The 22,651-nt window shown below is 45.4% G+C and overlaps 2 protein-coding genes across 3 annotated transcripts; both read right to left on the minus strand.

Annotated features, from left to right (window-relative positions):
• Nucleotides 1–474: 474 nt before the first annotated feature.
• On the minus strand, nt 475–16,575 carry baz2a (bromodomain adjacent to zinc finger domain, 2A). 2 transcript variants are annotated; one of them, XM_047582245.1, is made up of 30 exons: nt 16,372–16,575; nt 15,001–15,124; nt 14,024–14,902; nt 11,435–13,423; nt 11,067–11,342; nt 10,600–10,974; nt 10,450–10,510; nt 9,568–9,676; nt 9,341–9,442; nt 9,001–9,220; nt 8,829–8,890; nt 8,682–8,747; nt 8,200–8,592; nt 7,859–8,113; nt 7,540–7,754; nt 7,367–7,441; nt 7,082–7,256; nt 6,930–6,992; nt 6,699–6,843; nt 5,973–6,580; nt 5,550–5,889; nt 5,046–5,201; nt 4,791–4,951; nt 4,563–4,628; nt 4,173–4,456; nt 3,943–4,078; nt 3,702–3,848; nt 3,319–3,566; nt 3,053–3,196; nt 475–2,419 (listed from the first exon to the last, which is right to left on the minus strand). In XM_047582245.1, the coding sequence occupies exons 2-30, from the start codon at nt 15,122–15,124 to the stop codon at nt 2,260–2,262; spliced, it is 8,034 nt and encodes a 2,677-aa protein (XP_047438201.1). In that variant the 5' UTR covers nt 16,372–16,575; the 3' UTR covers nt 475–2,259. The 2 variants fall into 2 exon arrangements, with proteins under 2 accessions (XP_047438201.1, XP_047438210.1); XM_047582254.1 differs by lacking the exon at nt 16,372–16,575 and adding an exon at nt 16,183–16,284.
• Nucleotides 16,576–17,878: 1,303 nt separating this feature from the next.
• ptges3b (prostaglandin E synthase 3b (cytosolic)) lies at nt 17,879–22,261 on the minus strand. Its single transcript, XM_047606306.1, has 8 exons — nt 22,067–22,261; nt 20,827–20,940; nt 20,616–20,685; nt 20,410–20,508; nt 20,152–20,241; nt 19,141–19,197; nt 18,985–19,012; nt 17,879–18,897 (listed from the first exon to the last, which is right to left on the minus strand). Coding segments are annotated over exons 1-8 (480 nt in total). The 5' UTR covers nt 22,069–22,261; the 3' UTR covers nt 17,879–18,877.
• Between the last annotated feature and the right edge of the window lie 390 nt (nt 22,262–22,651).

Genomic DNA, 22,651 nt, shown 5'->3' on the forward strand with positions numbered 1-22,651 from the left:
CCCACATGAAGCACCCTTATGCCCGATTTAGTCTTATTGTTTTCCCCCACTGCAAAATACAAATTATTAATGCTCAGTCTCATAATGCTGCGACTATGCACACTACAATATCTCACCATTTTCACAGGTGCCAATTTATCAGAGTAAAAAATCCACTATTTTTGTAATTAAATGACTTGGCTGATTAAATTCTCTCACACCCTAGACTACATGTATATAAAGTTCGGTGCCACATTCCTAGTTCTTTCTGTCGAGGCAGAATCTTGCAGCCATTTTGCAGGTTTGACATCATCTGGAGCCTCGTGTTTAAGCAGTAGCATTTGAAGGTGGAGCTGTGGTATGGATGACTTCATATTCAGTCTATGATTCACACACCAACTATTGCAAGACATGACAGCACTTGAAAGAAACCCAACGTCTGGGAGAACCAGGAGAGACAGAAATGAGGGGAAAAACAGATGCAATAACGAGTACTCTCTACTAGATGTGATTTTTATTCAACTCACAGTACATTCTACAGATGCACACGTGTTACATCACCTTAATACAACAGAGTCTTGTAATACCTCCTCTTAAAAATGATGAATTGGTCCTAAAAATATAAAGGAACAAATTTAAAGTCACCAAAACTGTACATTATTAAAAATTCACTTAACACCACGTTTGGTTTTCATGTCTATTTTTTTTTTCTTTTCTGAAAAAAACGTCTCGTCCCTTTAAGTGTAATAAGGAACCTCAGAGTTCATTTCCTATCAACGGATTTGAGTTCAGTGTAAGAAACAAGTTTAAATAAAACCCAGACTAGAGAGTCATCCTGTCGCCTTCATAGCACAACCAACCATGCCGTGCAACGTTGTACATTGGCCCTTGTACAGCACAATTTAAAAAAAAAACAAAAAAAAAAACAAAACAATAAAAAGGAATGTAAGACGGAAAACCAGGCAGCAACGTGCCCGGTACTTCATTTGCAGAGCTCCTTTGCACTTCTAGTCCTTAAAATGAGTGGATCTCAGTCTAATGTAGCCACTTTGAGAGGTTTTCATCTGGTCAGACGAGCTACAGACAAACAGAGGAGTGACTGTAATTTTAAACACGGAACAAGTTGCTAAACTGCAGACTTGAAGCTGCAGACTTTGTCAGACATGCAGTAACGTTCGACAGACCTATCAGTGACGATTACAGCGTTAGAGCAAACCTTCGGCGGGGGTCACTCTGACGCAGACTTCTTTTTGGTTGTACGCAGTCTGCGACAGAGATCAGGTGAACGTTTGCTCTTAACAGGAAGAAGGACAGTGAAATATGAGAGTCTACGTCCGACTAACCGACGCTAAAAATCCTCCAGTTTCAGAAACCAGTGTCTTTCAGACAGCAGCAGAAGGTGTGTGTGTGTGTGTGTGTTTGTGAGACTGTGTGCATGTTTGTGTGTGTTGGTGAAAGGTGTTTCAGTGTGTGTCTTTAAGTGGAGGTTATACGATGTCTACGCGTGAAAGTCCAAGAACAGATTCCTTTTAGTTTAACTGGCCTTTTCATAAATCGTCTAGACATCTCTATATGGTAATCTGTACACATTCACTACAAGCTATTGCTATTAAATAATCCCAGCTATTGTAATCTTTATATATATTTATATATAGAATATATAATAAAAATATATTGAGCAAAAAAATTACTTCTAGGCATAAGACCACGGTACATTACATTTCCAATGAACAGGTAAGAAATGGCCCGAGCTCTGTGAAGAGTTTTGATCCATTCTGTCGTTGAGCGGCGCCAAGCGGGTCCGGTACGTGGCGGGTTAGGCTGTGATGGCGTGATCAGCCCGTGACCTTCAGTACGAGCCTGAGAGCCATGATACGCGAGGCCTGAGACCGCGTCGTGAGCCCCACAGCAGAGCTCGAGCAAAGGCCTCGCTACGACATGGGGCTTGTGAGAGGACGTGACAGGAAAGACAGATGAGGTGCTGAGGTGAAGATGACGAGACATGGAAGGTGAAGAGAGACGTGTTCTCACTCTCTGAGACAGGGAATGGGTACGAGTTCAAGCCAGTTCAGCTGTGGGCCTGTAGAAAAGATTAGGCCGGTAGAGGAAACGATAACAGACAAATAGCCAAAATCTATACATATATACCTATACATGAGAGAGTACACGTAGCTGGAAGAACCTCCAGGGAGTCTTAGCAGTAATGGAGAGTGTGTGACTGGGACGGTGACAGCACCAACAGTCTACAGCCCCACCATCAGGGTGGATCGTCGCAGGCTCCTATTTGTCCTTGTTTGAGTAGAACTCCGCCCAGCGGCTCTCAAAGAAGCGCCTCATGGAGTGTCCGGCCATTCCCACCTCCGACGTGTCCTCGTTGAAGAGCTCACAGTTGTTGAAGACGAGCTGAGCGTCCGCCGCAAACTCCTCACAGCTGCAGTACCTGAGTGAGACGAAGACGAAGAACACAAAAGTTACCACAAAGGGACCGATCAGCAGCAGGAACTGACAGATGCCAAGAACCAGTATTAGGGACGAAAATATGAGACAATGGAGAAGGAACCTGTACTGAGTACGGTAGAATTAACAATGACGCTAAATCACAAGCAATTTGTGTAGTTTACACTTAAGCACAAGTTTATATTAGACCTCTAATGATATGTCGCAGCTGTCTATTGAATATTGTTGAATATTTGTGTGTTTGTACAGGTGTTGTTAGTTCTACAGTTTTTCCTATTACCCACTTGAAACGTTTTTTTAAAATCTATTTGGTAAAATGAGGGCATTCACCTTAATGGGGCTCAATAAAACACTGTAAATGTTGTAACAGTGTGGAGGAGATGTCTGTGCAAAATCCTCTTATCTTTTCAAGCATTTGTGTAACAGTGTAAGAATGAGGCGTGAGAACAGTGATGCTTCTTCTCTTTTACTTTTCTTTTGGCATTTCTGCAAAGGTCATGTGACCTTTTCCCCATTTCAGAAGTTCATTTTAAAATGATAATAAAAAAAATAATTGTCAGACCACTTTTAAGACGGTCGGTTTATAAATGAGACGTGAAGCGCGATGGGCTCTTACCCTCCCTGCAGCAGCCTCTCTCTCATGGTGAGGAAGTCCATTGGATTTTTGATGATGCGCCGGTAGCCTGGCACCAGTCTGGGGTTGACGGGTTCAAGGAACGGCCACGCATCCGCATGAGACTCCATCTCCATTAAAATGATCCTGGCAGGAAATTAAATCGACACCATTAACACGATTCCACCGCGACATGCGAAAGTCGCTCGTTTAAAAATCAGTTTATGTGGAATTAATGAACTCATCGTGTGTTTGAAGGCAGGACTCACTCGCAGAAGGTGAGGTCTGGTTGGTTGCGTGTCATCATGCGGCGCCGCTTTGAGCCGCCTCCTTCTCCGGAGAAACGGGACGACGAGGACGGTGCCGCCGGCTCCTTGTGCCGTGTTGTCATGCCGCCACTGCGCCTCGTCGCCGCCGTCGTCGTCGTCATCATCTCATCTTCAGAGCTCTCGTCTTCGTATCGCCTCTTTTTCATCCTGGTGCGCTTTTGGGATGAGCCCGGGGAATCGCATTCATCCTAAAGACGACAGACCAAAGCAATTTAGAAATAAAACGCAGCGGGGAACGCAATTCTGGAAAATGCTCTTAGATTCAAAACATTCGAGCTAATTTAGCTTTGTGTGAAATAAAGAATCACAGGACGGGTTCTGACCTTTCCAACGCAGGTTGGACAAAACCAGTCTCCCTCTGGCACCTGGGTGATTTTGGGCCTCAGACAGTACATGTGGCAGCCGCGATCGCAGCCGTCACACAGCAGCAGGCACTCGTCATTGTCTCCCTTCCTGCACACCTGGCAAGTCTGTAAAAAGAGAGATCACAGAGAGGTCATCCTGAAAGTGACGACTCTGAAATCCAAGTTCACAATCTGACCAGGCAGTTGTGAGACTTCTTACCACTTTAGTGACGGATCTTTCCCAAGCTATGGCCTTTTCCAGCTGCAGCAAACACAGACAGAGCTGGGGCGCGCTGCGGCAGCGATCTAGCGCCTGCCGCCACGTTCGTAGTCGGGAGGTGATTTCGCTTTCCAGACTGGAAGGAAAGATCATTTAAAATGTATTTAACACTCATATATATAAATAACATGTTCATCCCGAGCACTGAAAACCCAGGTCGTCTTTGTCACCTGATGACATCCATGGGATGTTCTTCTCCAGGTGTAGGGGTGAGGGGAGCGAGGCGCATCACTTCAGCTGGGTTCCAGAGCGGCTCCTTCAGGTAGCGCCTCTCGATGTTGCGCTCCAGGTTGGACAGCCGCAGCACGGCCAGGTCCAGCGGGTGCGTGGCGATGCGAGGCAAGCCAGACCACTCCTTTTTGGTCCGCACGATCCAGTCGTCACGCGGGTCCGCATCATGTTCGTAGTATTGGAGGTCATCGCGTGTGGAGTCTGGGTCCGGGATCGTGTAGGGCTGAGACGAAGACAGAGGATGGAGCCAAGGTACGTGAGCGAGAGGACTTAGAAACACAACAACAGGCTTAAAGTCATGTCAGGAAATGTTTCACCGGGGGTTTTACCTGGAATTCTGCCAGCGGCGTCTCTGTGTTTGTTTCAGCATCATTCACTGCGCTCTGTGGAGCAGCCTTGAAGAAACACAAGAAGCAAATAACTACGTGAACATTTCTTGCGGTTTGCCTTTTTTTTTTGTTTAAAATAAAACACACACCATTTTCATGTGTAGTTTCAAGAATAACGACACTTTCAATGTTACTTTGACAGCTACGAGTCATGTTGTGATTCTGCACCTTGAGATGGAGGTCAGAAGCAATCACGCGCTGCTCCAGGTCCTCCACCCACTGCAGGGCACTGATGTCCGTCTCCATTACTTTCTCCTGCACTTGCCAGGGCTGCTGCAGAGCCTCCAGCAACACATCCTTCTCCTCGGCCTTCAACTCAAATATTGGGTCTGTTTGGAAAAGACAGAAGGAAAAATCTGTAGAGGAGAACCGGTGAAACCGAATGAGCTGATGAAGCACAGTGATGCACTTAACAACACTCACCGTCGATAGGTTTGGTGCACATCTCGGCTAAGCTCTCCATGTGTTTGGCCAAATGCTTATGGAGGACCTTCTCCCTGATGCCCCTTGGGTGGAGGGCCTGTAAGGTGCTGTAGAGCTCCTCTGGATCCTTGATCCACCACCAGCCACGCACCATCGCTGGAGAATAAACACATTATTATAAACATGACACAGCACATTAAACACAAGAAAGAAATGTGTCGTCTTTAGAATATTGTAGAGGCCCAGTCTTAAGATACTCTTAATGAAAAACAGATCAAATATATCTTACGCGAAGCAAAACAAGATGAATAAAAGCAAATTTGTAGTTCAGAATTCATTCTCGGCTGAGTAAAAATAAGGAAGCTACTGAAACACACTCAAACCAGCTGCTTTTGTTTTAGATATTTAGTTCTGGCTCATTTAATTCTCACCATGTCGTTAAGGAATGTTCAATGCAGTCAAATAAATGTGAACATCTCTCAGACCGTCAGGCTCACAACTTACATGCTGGTATGGGCTTGGCCACCATTTGTGTGAAGTACTGTTGTTCAAGCTCCTGGAAAACTGAGTTGGGTGGGCGGCCGCGGCGCTTGGCCGCAGATCCTCGTGGCCCTCTGCGGGCGGGACTGCTGCCTCTGCTGCCTCTCCTCCGCCTGCGAACCGCCCTGACAGGTGTAGCGGGAGCGGCCGGCGCAGGGGGAACTGGAGCTGGAAGAAGCTGAGGGTTTGCCGACGGAGAACAGGCAGGGACAGCCTGAGCAGGGCTGGTGGGAGGAGCTTCCTCCTGAGGGGCTGCTGGGGTCACAGGGTCAGCAGGAGCCAGGCCAGGCATGAGTGGGTCCGGCTGAGGAGAGGGAAGAGATTGTTTAAGTTCACGTCGCACAAACTGAACTACAGCACAATAAAATGTGTTTACGGTTTACAAACCTGCATCAGAGGAGCAATGAGTGCATTGATCTGAGGGAGGAGTTTAGGGGGGGAGCGGGGTGAGGTGGGAATCTGCGGCTCAGCGAGAGAGCTGTCATCACACGGTTGTTTGGGGAGCAGGTTGAACCACTGTCCCTGTTTCTCTGCCATCTCCTTTACGCTCTCCTCTGGTCGGTTACCCTCTGGAGCTTCCCCCGCCGCTGAGCACGTGCCGTTGGTCACCGCTTCCTGCGACTGGCTGAGCCAGCTCTGGAAAGCAGCTTGCGTGAGGTCTTGCGTGCCGCCGTTCGGTGACCCCGGCCCCTCTTCGCTCCCAGACCTGATGCTACTTCGACGGCGACGCCGAATCTTTGCAGTGCGGAGGTGAAGCTCAACTTCAGGTTTGATTTTGCGGGGGCGTCCACGTCCTCTGGGCCTGCTCATGAGGGATGCGGTGCCGGGGAGGGGGTCTTCCTCTGGTGGAAAGCTCTGGGTCTGGCCCGGTGTGGCAGAGGAAGGAGAGGAAGGCAGAGTAGAAGGGGGGGTGGTTGGAGTCGGGATCTCCTCAACTTTGGGCTCTTTTTTGAGGAAGGTAACAGGCACCTCTGCTACAAGGACATCTCCTGAATCTGTAAGACAGATGTGGAAATGGAAAAAGTTGATTGAAACAGAAACAAACAAGCGTTTGCAAATGATAAAAAAAAAAAAAAAAAAAAAAAAAATATATATATATATATATAGACTGACTGAGCAGTTCTTCTGGTCCCTCCACTAGAACTCCTCCGAGGTGAGGTAGGGCCAAGTATCTGCGCCTGTACCGGTCCTGACCGAGCAACACGGCTCGCATGGAATGAGAAGACTGTAGCAGCTTTTTGCGGAAAAATGCTTGGCGCTGTGGAGGTTCACAAGAAAACACAGCATTCAACATAAAGTCACAAGACTGATTATAGCGCTGTGCCGGTGTAGTGACTGCCTCACCTTGGTTAGCTTATCTATCTGCCTTTCAAGCTCTGGAATGCTGGCATTGGTAGGGCTTTCAGTCTGTAGCGACAAAGAAAGAAATTATAATAAAATGTAGGAATGATCCTGCTGTAACTCTAAAACAAACAAAGACTAGAGAAGATACTTACATCACTGAGTTTGGGTTCTTCTTTGCGTGCACGACGGTTTCCTCTCTCCAGGACTAGCCCGCTCTCCTCCAGGCTGAGGTTCTCTTCCTCAGCTACTCTGGCGCTGCGCCTCCTCTCTTCGAAACACAGCTCTTCCTCTGAGCGCCCTGTACGACGTGCTAGCACCACCTTCAGTCTGGTAGGAGGAAAAACATTGAAGATCAGCATGTAACGTGACTTCAGGGGAAAGCAGATCTGTGGAATCTGTAATTATTCTGTATTATAAAGAGAGAACCAAGATCTTACTTGCGCAGTTTCCCCTCAATGATCCACTTGTTCTTCCTGTAGGTTGTCATGTTTTCCAATGTGTTGTCAATGTCACTGTAAAAAAAAAAAAAAGACACATACACTCACATATATGAAGTAACAGCAATGTGGCATGATTCAAGATCAGAAATAAATAATCCTCGTTGTCTAACCTAGTCACAATGTTGCTGCTGTTGAGCTCTTCCACCAAAAAAGCCAGGATGGCCGCCTTAGTGTCTGGAGGCAGGGCGTGGAACGTTTTGGTCCGCAGCGTGTTGCACACCTCCGTCTCATAACCATGAGACTCCAGGAAGATGCGAAGTACTTCTGACACCGTGCTGCGGGTCAGCTCCAACTCAACCAGCTTGTCCCCAAGAATCTTTACCGACTGAAAAGTTGGACGGGAAGATGAAGATTAACCCAAATACAGATTAAAGGGCTTATCGACTGACTGAATAAATGCTTTAAGAGAGCAAATGCTCGAGCATGCACCTGATAATATGACGGCAGGCCTGGATCATGCAGTGCAGCCTCCACCAGCTTTATCAGCAGGTCCTGAACCTCTCCCTGGCTGTCACCCAGCCCCAAGAGGCCTTCTTGCAGGGTGGAGAGACTGGGGATGTCCTTGGGAATGTTCAGGCCGATCACTTTGCCATAAGCATGTAGGAACTCTACCACAACTAGGCAGTGAGCAAAAGCTGTACCGGAAAGAACCACTCCAGGGATGCGGGACAGGTCTGGCAGGGGCTGGTGAAGATAGAGTTAAAAAGTCATGATGACGACGAGTGAAGAGCTGAAATCACACTTTTAACGGTGGTTAAGTTGAAACTCACTTTGTGGTCTGTGAGACACATGTCTTCAGTGGGCTTCTTCAGCTCCTCTGCGATCAACTGCTGCCTTTTCCGCTCCTCCAGGCGTCTCTGGGCCTGCGCTCTCCGCTCCGCCGCCCTCTTAGCCGCCGCAGCGGCCTGAGCAGCTGCCTCTGCCTCAGCTTGGGCTTTAGCCAGAGCCTTGGCTTTACTCCGAGCGCCCAGTACTCTCTTACCCTGGGCTATCCTCTCCCCATCTGTCTGTTGTACTGGTGGAGGGACCTCAACCTTGACTGACCTCCTGCGGCCGGGCTTCTTGGGCTCTGCCGCAGACTCGGAGGCCGGCTGAGTTACCTGCGAGGTCGTCACATCTGTTGCTTCGGTCTTAACCTCGAGTTGTTTGGCCTCTTGCTCCAGCTAAAAATCACAGGGGAAAGAAAGTTCAGGTGGCGAAAAGAGTAGTAGAGCTGGGGACACTCGTGATTAATCTTTTTTTTTCCCTCTACCTTGGCTTTCTTCTTTTCCAGTTTCATCTTCTTGATCTTGGCGTCCTCCCTTCTCTTCATTCGTGCCTTAAAAGGAGACAACAACAGATTCAGAAAGAGGTGTAACGGACAAACAGATGAACGTTACAACTAATACGGACTACATACCTTTCTCTTCATTTTCTTTTTGATTTTTGCAAGCTTCTCTTTTTCCTCTTCAGTGAGGGCTTCTATGGAAAAAAAAAAACAAAAAAAAACAATAACTTCAGTGCACATCCAAAGACGACATATGATGTTAACACAATTCAAATGTCATCCTGACATACACACAAATCCTCACCCTTGGCCTCGAGTCGCTTCAGCAGCTTGGCGTCGACTTTGCTGAGGAGGTCGATCATCTTGGTTTTGGGAGGTCTACCCGGGCGCCGCGCTGCCCCCTTCACACCACGAACCCTGCGAGGTTTCTCTTTGTCAGGGTTTGGAGGTCGACCACGCCGACCGGTGATGGCCATGATCATAGAGGGAACCTCCTCATTAGCCAAGAGGACCCACTTCACACCCTGCCGATTATTTTATGGATGTAATGAAAACGATGAGTTTAACTGTGCGGCGGCGTTTAGCCAGATTCCTCAATGTTAATAATTTTGCTTTATTTATTATATTTTGAAGAATGTACAGACCTCTGACGTTTCTCTCTCTTCATAGAAGTCTCCAACCGGCATACGTGGGCTGAAACTGAAGTGTTCTCTGGTGACGACGCTGTCTGCGTGTCTCTTCAAGTACTGCATGACACAATCAGGCAGGATGAGCAAATTGAGCAACTCGTAAAAGATAATCTACGACAAGACAGCGGTTCCAACACTGGAAAAGATCATTCGGGGTCAGTTTTATAACCAGAGATATTCACCTTGACTATTTCTGGGAACTGCTTCATCCTCCTCCCACATGGAGTGTAGTACCAGGTTTCGCCCTTCATCCTGTTCTCCATTTTCTTCACGCGAATCTCCCTCTTCCAACTACAGTTAAGAGAGTTGCAGGTTATGTTTCATAACTTTTAAGATATTTTCTTATTGTTGACCAGTCCCATGAAAAGACAATGAATTTATTGTACTGGTTGTGTGCGTGATCTGAGGGCGGATCTCGTCCATTATTGTGAGCCACAGAGATCCATTGTTGTCGTATATTCATTGTAAAGCAATATGAAAACACTTTTAAACATTTAGAGATACACAGACTAGCGAAAACTTTTATCATCTCCAAAGAGCATTTACTGTTAGGCAGTGGATTCGATGCTCACTTGTTGGGTTACCTATCTTTACCTAAACTGAAGAGTTTGCCAAAAGAAGAGTCTGATTAATATTCAAAAGTGAGAATAAATATAGGTCAGATGTGATGGATTTCACTGCACTGCGCCTTTGTCTGAGCTGAAGGATTCGGAAACACAGAAGACAGATGCAAAGAGAGAAAGCTGGCAGGGGACAGAGGACGTTAATGTTACCCTATTGACTGATTGGGACTGATTGAACAGCAGCTCTCAAGTGCTCAGAAATATGATGCAAGACAAAATACGGAGACGCAGTGCGATGCTCTGGAGGCTGATGTTGTTACAGCTTAGCACACACTTGGATGGTTTGATTTTCCCGTAAATCTTCAACTAACAGACTGTGATCTCTACAATGAATTTGAAAGTGTTTGCAAAAAAAAAAAAAACAACAACTTCGAACAGGAATTAAAACAAATGTGTATAAAATGATGTGATTAAAAGCTCCAGTGAAGTGTGACTCATTACCCGTGCATCAGAGGGATCTGGACCTGGTCCTCTGTCGCGACCCTCCGTCTGTTAGATTCACCTGTTCAAGAAAATGCGCACACAACTGGAATTAGCATCAAACTACCACCGGCTAATGACACGTCTGACACAGCTAGTGACCTTCATTACCTGCAGTGGAGCTGTCGTCATCGTTTTCATCACCGTCTTCAGCCGTTGCATCTGCATCTTGTTTCTTTGTTTTGACCACGTTTCCTTCTTGGTCTTGTTTCTTGGCCCTTTTTGCTTTCTTGGGTTTCTCAAGTGCTGTGCTCATAGCTGATGCGTTGGCCAGAACGGCTTCAATTGCGGCCGTTATTGGATCAACTTCTCCCGTAGGAAGACCGGCCTCCCCGGATGCATCTGGTGTTCCTTTGACATCGTCCTTGAGAGACTTCTTCCTCTTTCTGCCCTTAGGTGCCTCCTCTTTAGCGCCTTCTTCGTCTGCCTTTGTCTTCTCCACTTTAGGGGTTCGTGCCCGAGGCTTGCGCTGGGTCGCCTCTGGAGCTTAGAATAAAAAAAGAAGACAAAAATAGGTTTCAGATAAAATTGAATAATCTTCTCAGGTAACATTTTGCTGCAATGAGACCATTAAATACCTGTGGTTTTTATCCATATTGCCTTTGTTTCTCGAGGTTTGCGTGGTTTCCCTGGGGTTTTCAGATGCCCTGCAGCAGCTGCCACAGCCTGGTCAGTTACTGGTTGGAGTGGGTGTACAGCAGGGCTCTCTGCTGGGGTAGTGAAGGCGATGAAGTTCTCATCTCTCATCCTGAAACTCGGGGGCGTCATTACCTCATCAGCAGTGGTCTTAATATTAATGTGTCCAGCTGAGTCTGGTGCATCGTGTCCTCTGGTCTCCCACTCTGCTTCAGGTCCTGAGAAGAAACGACATTAAATTGTGTCCGAAGAACACAGAAATAAAGACAAACTTACTAAAGAAAACTGCTAAACAAAAACATCAACGTACCTTGACGACCTGAATAAGATGACACGTATGAGCGAGAGTTGGACACATCGCTCGAGTCCACTGGAGGCTCTTCGAGCTGAGAGGTGTTGTTGAGAGAAGACTCTAGCGTGGATTCCCCAGTTATTTGGAAACTGCTCCCCGTCTCTTCCGCCTCAGTAGTTTCCCCGTCCCTGGTGGAGTCCAGTGTGTCACCTCTAGAGTCTTCCACAGAACAGCTGGTATCTCTAGTGGTGTCGAGCGTAGTAGAGGGCTCCTCTTCAGCCTGGGAAGTGCTGTCAAACTGAGAGATGTTCTTTCTCGGGTGAAAGCTGTTGTCAAAATGAGAGGAGTCACCTGCGTAGGAGCTATCACCTCCTAAGAGAGAGGTCTTTTCCAAGACGGAGCTGACGTTGAATCTAGAGGGGGTGTCACAAGTGTTATCAAAACTTTGTTCATCCGTCAGATTTTCTACTCTTGTGCTGTTAAGCTGTGGGGAGTTTCTGAGCGGAGTCCCTTCCTCCAGGGAGTCCTCTGGATCCCAGATGATGCTGCTCTGCATGTGGTGCTTATCAAAATCTGTTTGTTTATTCTTGGGCTTTTGATCAGGAGCAACTGGAGTCTGCATGGAATTGCCAGCGGCATCACTCACTTCCACTTGTGATGTTCTTATTGGCGCTGTATCATGCTGGTGTTCTTCTGATTTTCCATTTCTTTTACTCGCCAACATTTTCCTCTCCTCGCTATGACCGCGGTGCTCCGATTTAGGAGGATTCTGCTCAGAATCAGGACTTTGGACCACACCAGAAGACGTACCCATTACAGGAGGCAAGGCAGGAGGGGTGGACACGGGTGCAGTCCTGGAGGCTTGAGTGGTTAAAAGAGGTAGGGTAGACAGAGGTCGGACTGTAGGACTTTCGTGGGCTGCTAGAGAAGGTAAGTTCAAACTTCCTGGTGCAGATGGTGCAGCAGAAGCAGTTGAAAGACCCAATTCAACAGCTGGAGGAGTGTATTTCTGACAATGGGGTGTGAGCTCTGGTTCACAAAATGAACTGCCCATAGAAGGGCTTTTAGACACAGATGCAGAAGTTGCTGATGATGATAAAGAAGAGCCGGGTGAGGTTGACGGTACTGAAATAAGAGATGGAGCCCCACCAGGTGATGAAGTAGTAGACATTAACTTTGGGGGTCCAGGCTTTTCATGGACTTCAGAACCACCAGTGAAGCAGGACGGCGGCTTCGACTCTTGAGCCGTCTGCATCTCAAGAGACTTGATGGATGAAGGCTGAGAGGACATGGACATGACGGCGGGAGGGGAGACGGTTATAGGAGGTCCAGGGCTTTGATGAACCACAGACTTTGATGAAGAGGAGACTGGAGGCACTGAAGAAACCGCTGCAGGTCTACCATCTGTCGAAGAAAGAGGTGTTGCCACCTTTGAGGGTGATGCAGGCAAGAAGGAGGAAGCTGCTGACAAATGTTGGGATCCTACAGGAGATACGTCTGTGGCAGCAGAAGAGGGCGGCCTGAGGCCCTGTACCATCAGGGGAGGAGTGGTAAGTCTGGGTGAAGCAGCGGGAGATGAAGCAAAGGGCAGATTGGGAGGTGTTGAGATTTGTGGTGGGGTCGAATCTACAGTAACCGATGAAAGTGTCGGGGGACCAGGTGCGGACGTGGGGGATCCGGAGAAAGCAGGAGCCGCAGAGACCCGGAGTGGAGTCGAGGCCATGGTTGGAGACGCTGACGCTGCTGCAGTTAATGAAGACACAGAGAGCAGAGATGACACCGATTGAGGAGGTGGGCTAACCACTGGGTCTCTGACAGGTGAGGCCATTCCTGGATGCTGAGCTGCTGGCTGTTCAGAATGCTGACGATAATCACTTGGGGGGCCCAGGTGAGCAGCAGACGGTTTGGATTGGTAACTGTCAGTCTTTGGTAGCCTGTGGGCAACAGGTGCCCTTTCACTGCCATTATAGCTCGTGTCTACCTCCTTGACAGGTTCCCTTGAATGCCCTGAAAGAGGAAAGATCATTTTAGTGTTAAGTGACAGTCGCTCTGAGGGTGAAATTTGATACTGTAGTTGTTAAAATATATATCAGTAGAAATTAGCTTTCCTCGCAAACCATCCATGTGACAATTACTTTATACGTAATGTGGCTCACAGTCAAACAGCATCACCTGCTGGTCAAATCTCAGTAGCATCTAAACACTAAGCAATAGGCTAAGAAAGACAGATACTTTACTAATCCCAAACTGGGAAATTTCACAACTAACTGTACTTGAGCAACATGATTTTATGCATGTACAATTAAAAAAAACTGTTGCCAACCAGGGAAAGACATATTTTTATGAGACAATCAGCTGGGATATGGCCATGGAATGACAACCTTTTGACTATTTAAGTACTGGTGTTAAAAGGAGGAAGTGCTAAGTAGGAGGAGAATAGTTGTGTAGTAGTTATGAGGAAATCACAGACAGACATCAGTAGTGCAGTACCATCATAATGTAGAACTAAGCAACTCCGGGCACAAACAACAAACATACGGCAAACTGGAAAAACATAAATGACTAACGGGAAAAAATGAGCTAAGCAGGTAGGACAAAGGTAGTCACCTTGCACTGGAGAAGACATTCCCACACTACTGGAATGGGGACTGTGATCCCTGTTGTGGCCCTTTGGAGATCCACTGTCTTGTCCTGTTGATGGTGACAATATTGGTGCCGATACCCCCACAGGAAGAGGGCTACCGGTGCTCCCTCTGCCTAAACTGTGGTGCTGCGGGCTGCCACGTGGAGGGGTAAAATTCTGCGCAGCTGGGGGCATGATCTGAGCCTGGCCTTGGGGCTGCGGCTGCTGCTGCTGCTGCTGAGGAGATGGCAGGGACGGGTGCTGAGGCTGATGCTGGTAGTAGGGCATCCCATTAGGCATCATGCCATAATGCTGCGGTTGCTGGTGCTGCTGGTGGTGATGGTGTGGGTTGCGGTGGGAGTGGAGGTTCTGCTGCGACGGTTGATGTGACGGCTGTATGGACTGCTGCTGGTGATGCTGTGACGGTGTAATCCCAGGATGCGTCTGACTCTGGTAGGTCCCGTACATGCCGTGGGAATTATAACCTATCTGCTGTTGGCCAGGGTTACTCCTGTTCCAGTACTGACTCCCAGAAAGGGGCATGTTTGCCGGGCCTGTCGCGGGGTTCTGGTGTGAGCTTTCTATCCCCCCGTTCAGCTGGTACTGTCCGTGACCCTGGAAGTGGTGCTGTGACTGAGGCTGCACCATCCCGGGCGTGGGCTGCTTCTGATGCATCCCGTGTCCCGGAGAGGCGCCCATGGCAGGACTGTACTGTGGGTGCCCTCCCCACAGGTAGTCGTAGCCCATACTGCTCTGGTGGTGGTTGCTCATATGTGGGTAAGGAGCTGATGGTGGGTGGGAACCAGGCCCACTGGACCCGAGTACAGTAGTGACGCCATTCACATTCATCTCGCCATTCATATCTGTCCAACACAAACAGGAACATTAGATAACATCAGTAAAGTTTTAAAATAAGAGCTCTGGCTAAATTTAACTTCCACATAAGGGTTAAAATACTCACTCTTCCCCTGCTGAGGAAAACTCATGGAGGACCCGTTAGTATAAAGAGAATCCCCTGAGGAGAGTTTCAGTCCTGAGTTTGCTGAGGAGTGGGTGCCATAGTTGAAATGATTATTTGAGTCCATCTAAAAAAAAAAAAAAAAACGAGAAAGAACAACAAATAAATAAATAAATTCCACCCCTGCTACGTTCAGCTCCGGCATTATGTATGGGAAGCGGTGAAAGTGGGTTAAAATGCTAAGCGGGATACGCAACACCGAATGCATTCATCATTTCATTTTCACTTCTTTACATGCGAGTGTGGAGACGGTCGACGCTACGTAATGAGCGCCGCTGTTTCCTCCACGAAATGTCTATCCTCGATGCTTTTGGCAGTTGCGGCTTGTGACAGCACCATTTCGCTCGGCAGCCGTCAAAATGTCGCAGCCAGCGGCATATGATGATGGTGATGATGTGTAATGGAGTGTAATGGACAGCCGCAATATTACCACGGGAGCTTCATCATTACCGCTGATGAGGCGACGCTAATACGAGCACAGGCTCTTCGTTTCACCGAGATAAATGTACGGCCCACACACACACACACACACATACATATACACACACACACACACATACATATACACACACACACACCAGCTGTACCAAGACCCGGCGGCCTCGGCCAACTAACAATGGAGGGATTAGGGAGAATATTTTGCACTCCGAGGCCTGGGAGAGTGTTTACCAGGCCGTTAGCTGTGTAAAAGTCCCCCCTCCAGGAGACTTGATTTCCTAATTCAACGAGGCCATCTCAATAGCATTAGCCTAGTCGGCTAATGCCTGCGCTCCCAGGCCAACAATTCACTTTAAAACTGTGATAGCGTCCACAATAAATACGAATTCAAACCAACAATTGGATATTAGGAGCTCTTGGTATCTGGTAAACATTTGAGGGGAAAAAACAACCCCCGCTCCAGTCCCAAGGTTATTGAGCTAAATCACCACAATAGAAACTGGCTAACAGATGCTAGCTAAGACGCTAAATGGTAGCGGTCCTTATGCTGCGATGGTAGCTTCTAGCCAGGTACAGGTACCGCAACCACGTTGGTCTGGACCCGTGATGCCCATCAGGTCTACAGAGAGCACCGAAAGTGAAGATAAATCCAAAACGGCCCGTTTCTAATCACTAACATCAACTCACCCATCAGACTCGCTTGTTAACAGATGGAGGCGTGCTCTCTTTTGTTCACAGGCTAGCCTTAGCTAGCGGCCAGATGAAGTTACATTGTTTACGCTGCACGCACAGACAATTTTTTTTTGCAGAGCATCATCCTCCCACATTACCACCATCAAAAGTTTCGCTGATATTTCAATTAAAAGCGACTCAAACCTTTCGGTCCTCGGGCTGCGAAGGCGCAGATGGCCCCAAACCTTCGTCTTAGCGGGTGAAGATGGCACGGTGATAAATAATAAACAACTATTCCCTAAGCTTTGGGTTTTAAATTAGCAAACATGGCTGGCGGGGTCCAGTGCAGCCATGATCACAGAACAGAGCGAACAGTAGCAGTGTCAAAATCCCAACAATAACCACACACATCCGGTCCAATTACTTTAAGAGAGAAAAAACAAAGTGAAAAATTATAAAAAATAAAAAAATAAAAAATTCATAACGATAAACCCAAACTACTCTTTATATATATGCATTATAATAACAATAACACTTTCTACACAAATAATAATTTACATTAAAGAATACTCAAACTATGAAGTAAAGTTAAATTTATTTATAACCATTTACCTCTGTATAATTACGAAGGATTGTGTAATATTTGTTTTTTTATGCATCTTACTTTTGTTTTTTTTATATTACTTTTTATTCTATTTGCCAACGTGTAACTGTCAGTTTACGGGAGCAACAGCAACAAAACTATTTCCTTAAAGGATTAATAAAGTATTCTGATTTCTATAATTGCAATTGTATTAGTATTACTAATACGCACTAATAAGTTAAAAAAAATTAAAAAAATATATATATATATATATATATATTATTTATTTTATTTTATTTTATCAAATCATTAACGTACGCAACGACTTCGCGATCAAGGCTTTTAATTTAACGTGCTCTTAGGTGACAACAGGAAACTAGTAGTGTTGTATATTAGCGTCGCCTTCTCGTAAATGAGTCCGTGAGGAAATCAGGCCTGAAGAGGAAGTATGCAAATACACTGGGCCGAGGAGGAGCCTGGACGCTCCCAGGTCCTAGCGCCGACCCGCCGCCTTTTAATACTGCCACAAATCGTCTTCCAGCAACAATACTCCATTTTAAGGAAGATTGCCTCAATTAAACACGTGCCTCAAAAACCATTTGATCGCGAATATCACAAGTTAGACGATCGCACTGTTCTTTAAAGGGCCACTGGAAATGTTAAATGTAACAAATGTTGAGACCTCATTGTCACAAAGGTACAGCTGTAGGCTGCTGTAGCTTTCTTTGCAGTAGTTTAAATATGTTAATACACCCGGTGGCCATTTTAGTTCACCTGTATAATGTCGTGCAATACTACTGCCGTTTTCACTTTTCTGTCACAAGTCTATAACCTAGCTAATATTTATAAAACGTCCATAATTAGCAGCAGCTGAAGTGTTTCTATTGTTTAAAAATAAACCAAACACCTCTCAGTAAGTTAAAGCTGATATGCATTATAGTCCACTGTTAGACCAACCAGTTGTTTTTTTTTTTTTTTTTTAAACATCTATAACAAGATTACTTGCGTTCTTTTTAAAATTTTTCGATGGTCTTCAGTGGGTTAAAACTCACCCACTCTGGTGGGTCCATCTCAGGAAAAAAAAAACTCTTTTCATGCAATTTAAAAAAAAAAAAAAAACATTTCAAATGATTCTTAAACAGTTTATTAGAAAGATGTAGACAATAAAAAAAGAATTTCCACTGTAGTTGAATATTACTTGTCTCCCCTTACATTTTATTGACAGTGCAAATATAATTTGGTCATTACACGTCGCCGTATCGTCCCGACGCTCCCTCGCCAACGAGGGAGGCTCTAGATAAACAAACGGAAAGAACCTGGAGGAGAGTAACAAACCACACGATGCTGAGGCCCAAACTGAGCTTCAAGCCTCTTTATCGGCTGCAAAACATGTCACCTTGCTTCCGCAGTCTAACATGAGTGTGCACGTTAGGTGGGTGTGAGGAGAGAAATAAGTGGAATTCATGTCAGATTAACAAAGTACATCAGTTGATCGCTGGGAAGATGCAAATATTTCAGCAATGAGTTCAGAGTTTTTCAAATTTTTTACAAACATTAAATGAGAAGTAAAGGGAAACATGTAAGCTGGAAGGTTAAGCTACAGAAACAAAGACTGGCTTCCTGGATATCTAATTCACAGCACATGGAAGGCTTTAGAGGAACCCAATCAGTAAATGCATCTAATCACTTTCTTAATTCATGAGATAAACTACACTGTTCGACTAACTTAAAACCACAACATTGGGAATGAGTGGGCCTAATTATTTTGAAACCACAATCCAGTTGAAAGAAATTGTCTCTTACCACGTATTGCTCAGTTGAGGACAACTATACAGTTTTTCCAACAAATAAGATGTGCTTAGTTGTAATATTTAACAGTAAAACGAGATACCCAAAAGGTGCAGTACAGTAAATGGAAGTGGAGATAGCTGCTCTGTACAATACCATGCATATCAACCTTCAGTGGACTGATTGGTCAAGAGTTTGGAGCTGAGGCTATGGATTTAAATATGGCTACTGACTCGTATGTACAGTTGTTTATCACTGCCTTCAGTTTCAAGATATACATTTGTTAAGATTCCTCTTTCTCTCTGTTCTTCCATTTCCTTTCCAGAGTCTTACTGTCTTCTACTCCAAATCTGGCAATTCTGAAAGAGAAACAGAAATAACATGAAACCCTAAATCACACACAGCGGCTGTAACTGCAGTTTGTGCAAATGCTCAGAGACACTTACTCTCGTCATCACTATCTGCAGATTCATCCTAGAAAAGAAAAGAATGAAAAAGGAATGGATGAGATTGAAAATGACATCATTTGTTTTCAAGACAACAACATTAACCTGTATGGACACAGATTAACATCAGGTCATTGAAGTAAAACTAATTCTTACATCATCTGCACCATCTAGATCGGGTAGGTCATCTTCACCTCCCATGTTGTTCATCATCTGAAAGATTTAAGAAAAAAAAAACTGTTATTTAATCGCCAATTCAAATGTGGGACAGTTTACAAAACGACAAACTGAAGTTGAATTTCTCTACAAGATCAATTGGAAGGGATGCAATAAAATGTCTGTACTCGGGGTCTTTGCAAAGACCATAGAGAAGAAGTGGACATATGCTCCATCCATTATGTGGCTACAACATGGGACGCATGGGAAGCTCCTCTGTGTCCAAGTGGTAACATCAGTCTTATGTTGTGAGAACACCGCTGCCAGGCAACGTTTGGTGTCTAGAGCCACCGAGGCTCACAGTTTGTCAAGATAACTGGATAACAATTTAGCAAACACACGTGCAATGAAAGGACAAGGCTGTTAGGAATATCAACCTTCTCCTCAAACAAATTACGAAGTTATGAAGGAAACTATAGGACTCAATTATCTTAGATTAACTTCACCATCCACCTCTGTCATGTTTAAAATAGTCAGCAAAACTAGTGACAATTTGTTAATGCAGACTACTCCAAAAATGTCTAGTTATCAGGTAAACTTGTTCACGTGAGCGCGGTAATTATAACCACATTTGAAGGCAGCAAGTGCGTGGACTGACTCTTGGAAGCCTCGAGTTTGGCTTTTTGACCACTGGCAGTTTTGTTTATTGAGATACAAGTCACCATGTCTGGATGAGGGGGTGGCGTTGGAGAGGGGTTAATAGAGAACACAACACATGTGTTTCCTTCAAATAGCATTGTGTTCACAATGTTCAGAATTAAGGTTGATGTTACCACTTGAAAAAGAAACAACTTCACACGTTGTAACCACAGTCCCAAATCGGAAACAGGGCAGCCCCCACCTCTGTTGTTCTTTAGGTGAGACACTGACATTTTGATTCAACAATTTAAAGTAGTAATGTCAAGGCAATTGTGAATGAATGAATTAATCCACTCTGATCAAAGTGCTTACATCTGAGAATTGATCGAAGTTGCCCATCTCCTCATCTGAGTCATCCTCCCAGTCTTTCCAGTTGTTGAAGTCGACACTGAGCCAACTCAGCTGTTAAAACACAAGACAAGCATTTTTAATAATACCAACTTGATGTATATGTATCTTTTGTGTTCTTCATAGCTTTCTTGCACCACACTATTAACATTTAAACTTTAGAGTGGACATCGTCTTTTAAATCTAATAAATGTGTCAGTGTATATATTTTTTACAACCCACCTTAGCCTTCTCTTTCGTTAGCCTTGGCCACGCTTTACCCGGCTGTGCTTTTCGTAGATAGCACAACACTGAGCGATCTGTGCGTTTGTGTTTGGATTCCTGTAGAAAAGTGGAAAAAAAATGACAGAAATATAAGCTCACACCTGGTCAATATTTGGTGAAATGCAATCAGCAACTCGGATTATAATAGCCCCGGTACAACTTACATTCTCCTCGATAGCTTCAAAAAGTTCTATTTCATTCTCATGCTTGACACTGTCAGTTCCTCCCAGACAGCTGTAGGGAAAAAAACATTACTTTAATTCACATGTCAAACATATGAAGCCAGACTGGAACCAACAACAATGTGCCACAAGGTATTAACAGTTAAATACAGCATGATGTGTTTATTATGAGTCAACATGAGGAAAAACCTACCTGAAACCAAACTTTGTTTTATCAAAACTGACTTTAACATCTTTGCTGTCTGCTACATAGAACTCTATAAAAACGCAGTCCCTCCTGTCGTACCACTTGGCAGTTGCTGGATGCCTGTGAAGAAGCAGAGAACATGAAGTTATAACAAAGCTATTGGTAACATAAAACACATCACGCTGTTGTAAAACCATAGAGATCATGTAGGTTTACACAAAAACAGCACATAATATAAAGGTCCAGTTCTGGTGGCAGTTGGTGAGCTTGCAGGTGCAACAGCTTGCCATCAAAAAGCCTTTGTATCAGGTTCCTATGGGGCTTCAAGTTACAGCGTGATCCAGTGTCAAGAGTATTAAAAGTGAAACATCTGTGCACGCTAAAGCGCCGCAAGACTAATTTATGTGAGCCTGAAATTTCCTACATTAATATAATTATCTTAACTGGTGAAAGGCTTGGATGGTAGTAATATGCCACCAGACAGGGATGATGACTTGGTGTGGTCCACCCAAATGTCAAGATCATCTGACTACATAACGGATGAACGTGGAGGACTGGGTGTTCATTCATTGTTACAAACCAACCTAGGTTTTAGTACGCATACATTTCGGCTCATTGATGAAATAAAATAAAAATATCATGTTATTATGGACGCTACCAGCATGTTTATCACCACTTGGCTCAGAGGCTTTCATTAGACAAATCCTCTTACAAATTATCAATGCATTGTATGGGAGCTAAGGCTAAGTTTAATTAATGTGTTCATGAATCCACTCTAAGGCTCTTTGTAACTCTGCCAAGGGGCAGATGTATAATTTTTACGTCATAACACTCACAGATTGCATTTATAGCGCCGCAATCCTTACCCATAAATCTCATACTAATCTAATGCTAACACTGCTAGCCAGGCTAACTATGCTAGGTTAGCCCAGCCATGCGGTGCAACTGAGCGAGCTATAGCGGACTGTAGCACACTTTTTCACCTAACGCGGGCCAACCGGGCCTGTTGTAATCAGGGTGACGGTGCAGTGTGCTCTTTTCCCGGCGTGTGAGGGATCGAGTTAGCGCTATTCACAGTTCCCCGAGGCCAGGCCAACCTCCCGCCCTGGCAAGAAGCATGTTGTCAACGCTAGCAGCTAGCTTCAGCTACAGATACAACTACAGATACAGACACAGACACAGACACAGATACAGATACAACGGGCTGCACCATGTCTGGGTCCTCGCCTTAACCCCCGCTACTTACATGTCTGGGCGTGAAGCGAACTTCTTTATCGCAGCTGAAACAGTCTTGTAAAAAGAATTGTAAGGGCTGCGAAAAAAAATTGAGAAGGAAGGCTGCGCACACACAGCCAATGCACCGCCTCCTGTAGTGTGGACGGACTCTACTCCGGATCTGGTTGCGTATACCGGTGTGAGAATACGGCAGATCTGACGCACTCGTAGCGCACCACACGTTTCTTTCTAGAGCTTTCAGCAGCCACAGCTGCCGCTGATGTCCTGGCCCCGGCACATGTAACGAGATTAGCTATGGTCTCCGTGCCACCCAGCATGATCACCTCCTCAGAAAACCTCATCTAGTCCAATACCAACAGTTTATAGAGCAGGCTGCAGGACTAGGGTACCTCTACGTAGCGCTAATGGATGTGCTATGTAGAAAAAAAAAAAATCCATTATCACACGTATACTTTATGTGTTTATATATATGGATCAAAAATGTTGTATTCTAATTTACACGCCACCAGTCAAACGCTTCGGACACACCTTCTCACTGATTTCAATGAAAAGGTGTGTTCAAACATTTGACTGGTAGTGTATATATTAGAACAAA

This window comes from Mugil cephalus, chromosome 1, assembly GCF_022458985.1.
Source record: "Mugil cephalus isolate CIBA_MC_2020 chromosome 1, CIBA_Mcephalus_1.1, whole genome shotgun sequence".
Taxonomy (NCBI): Eukaryota; Metazoa; Chordata; class Actinopteri; order Mugiliformes; family Mugilidae; genus Mugil; species Mugil cephalus.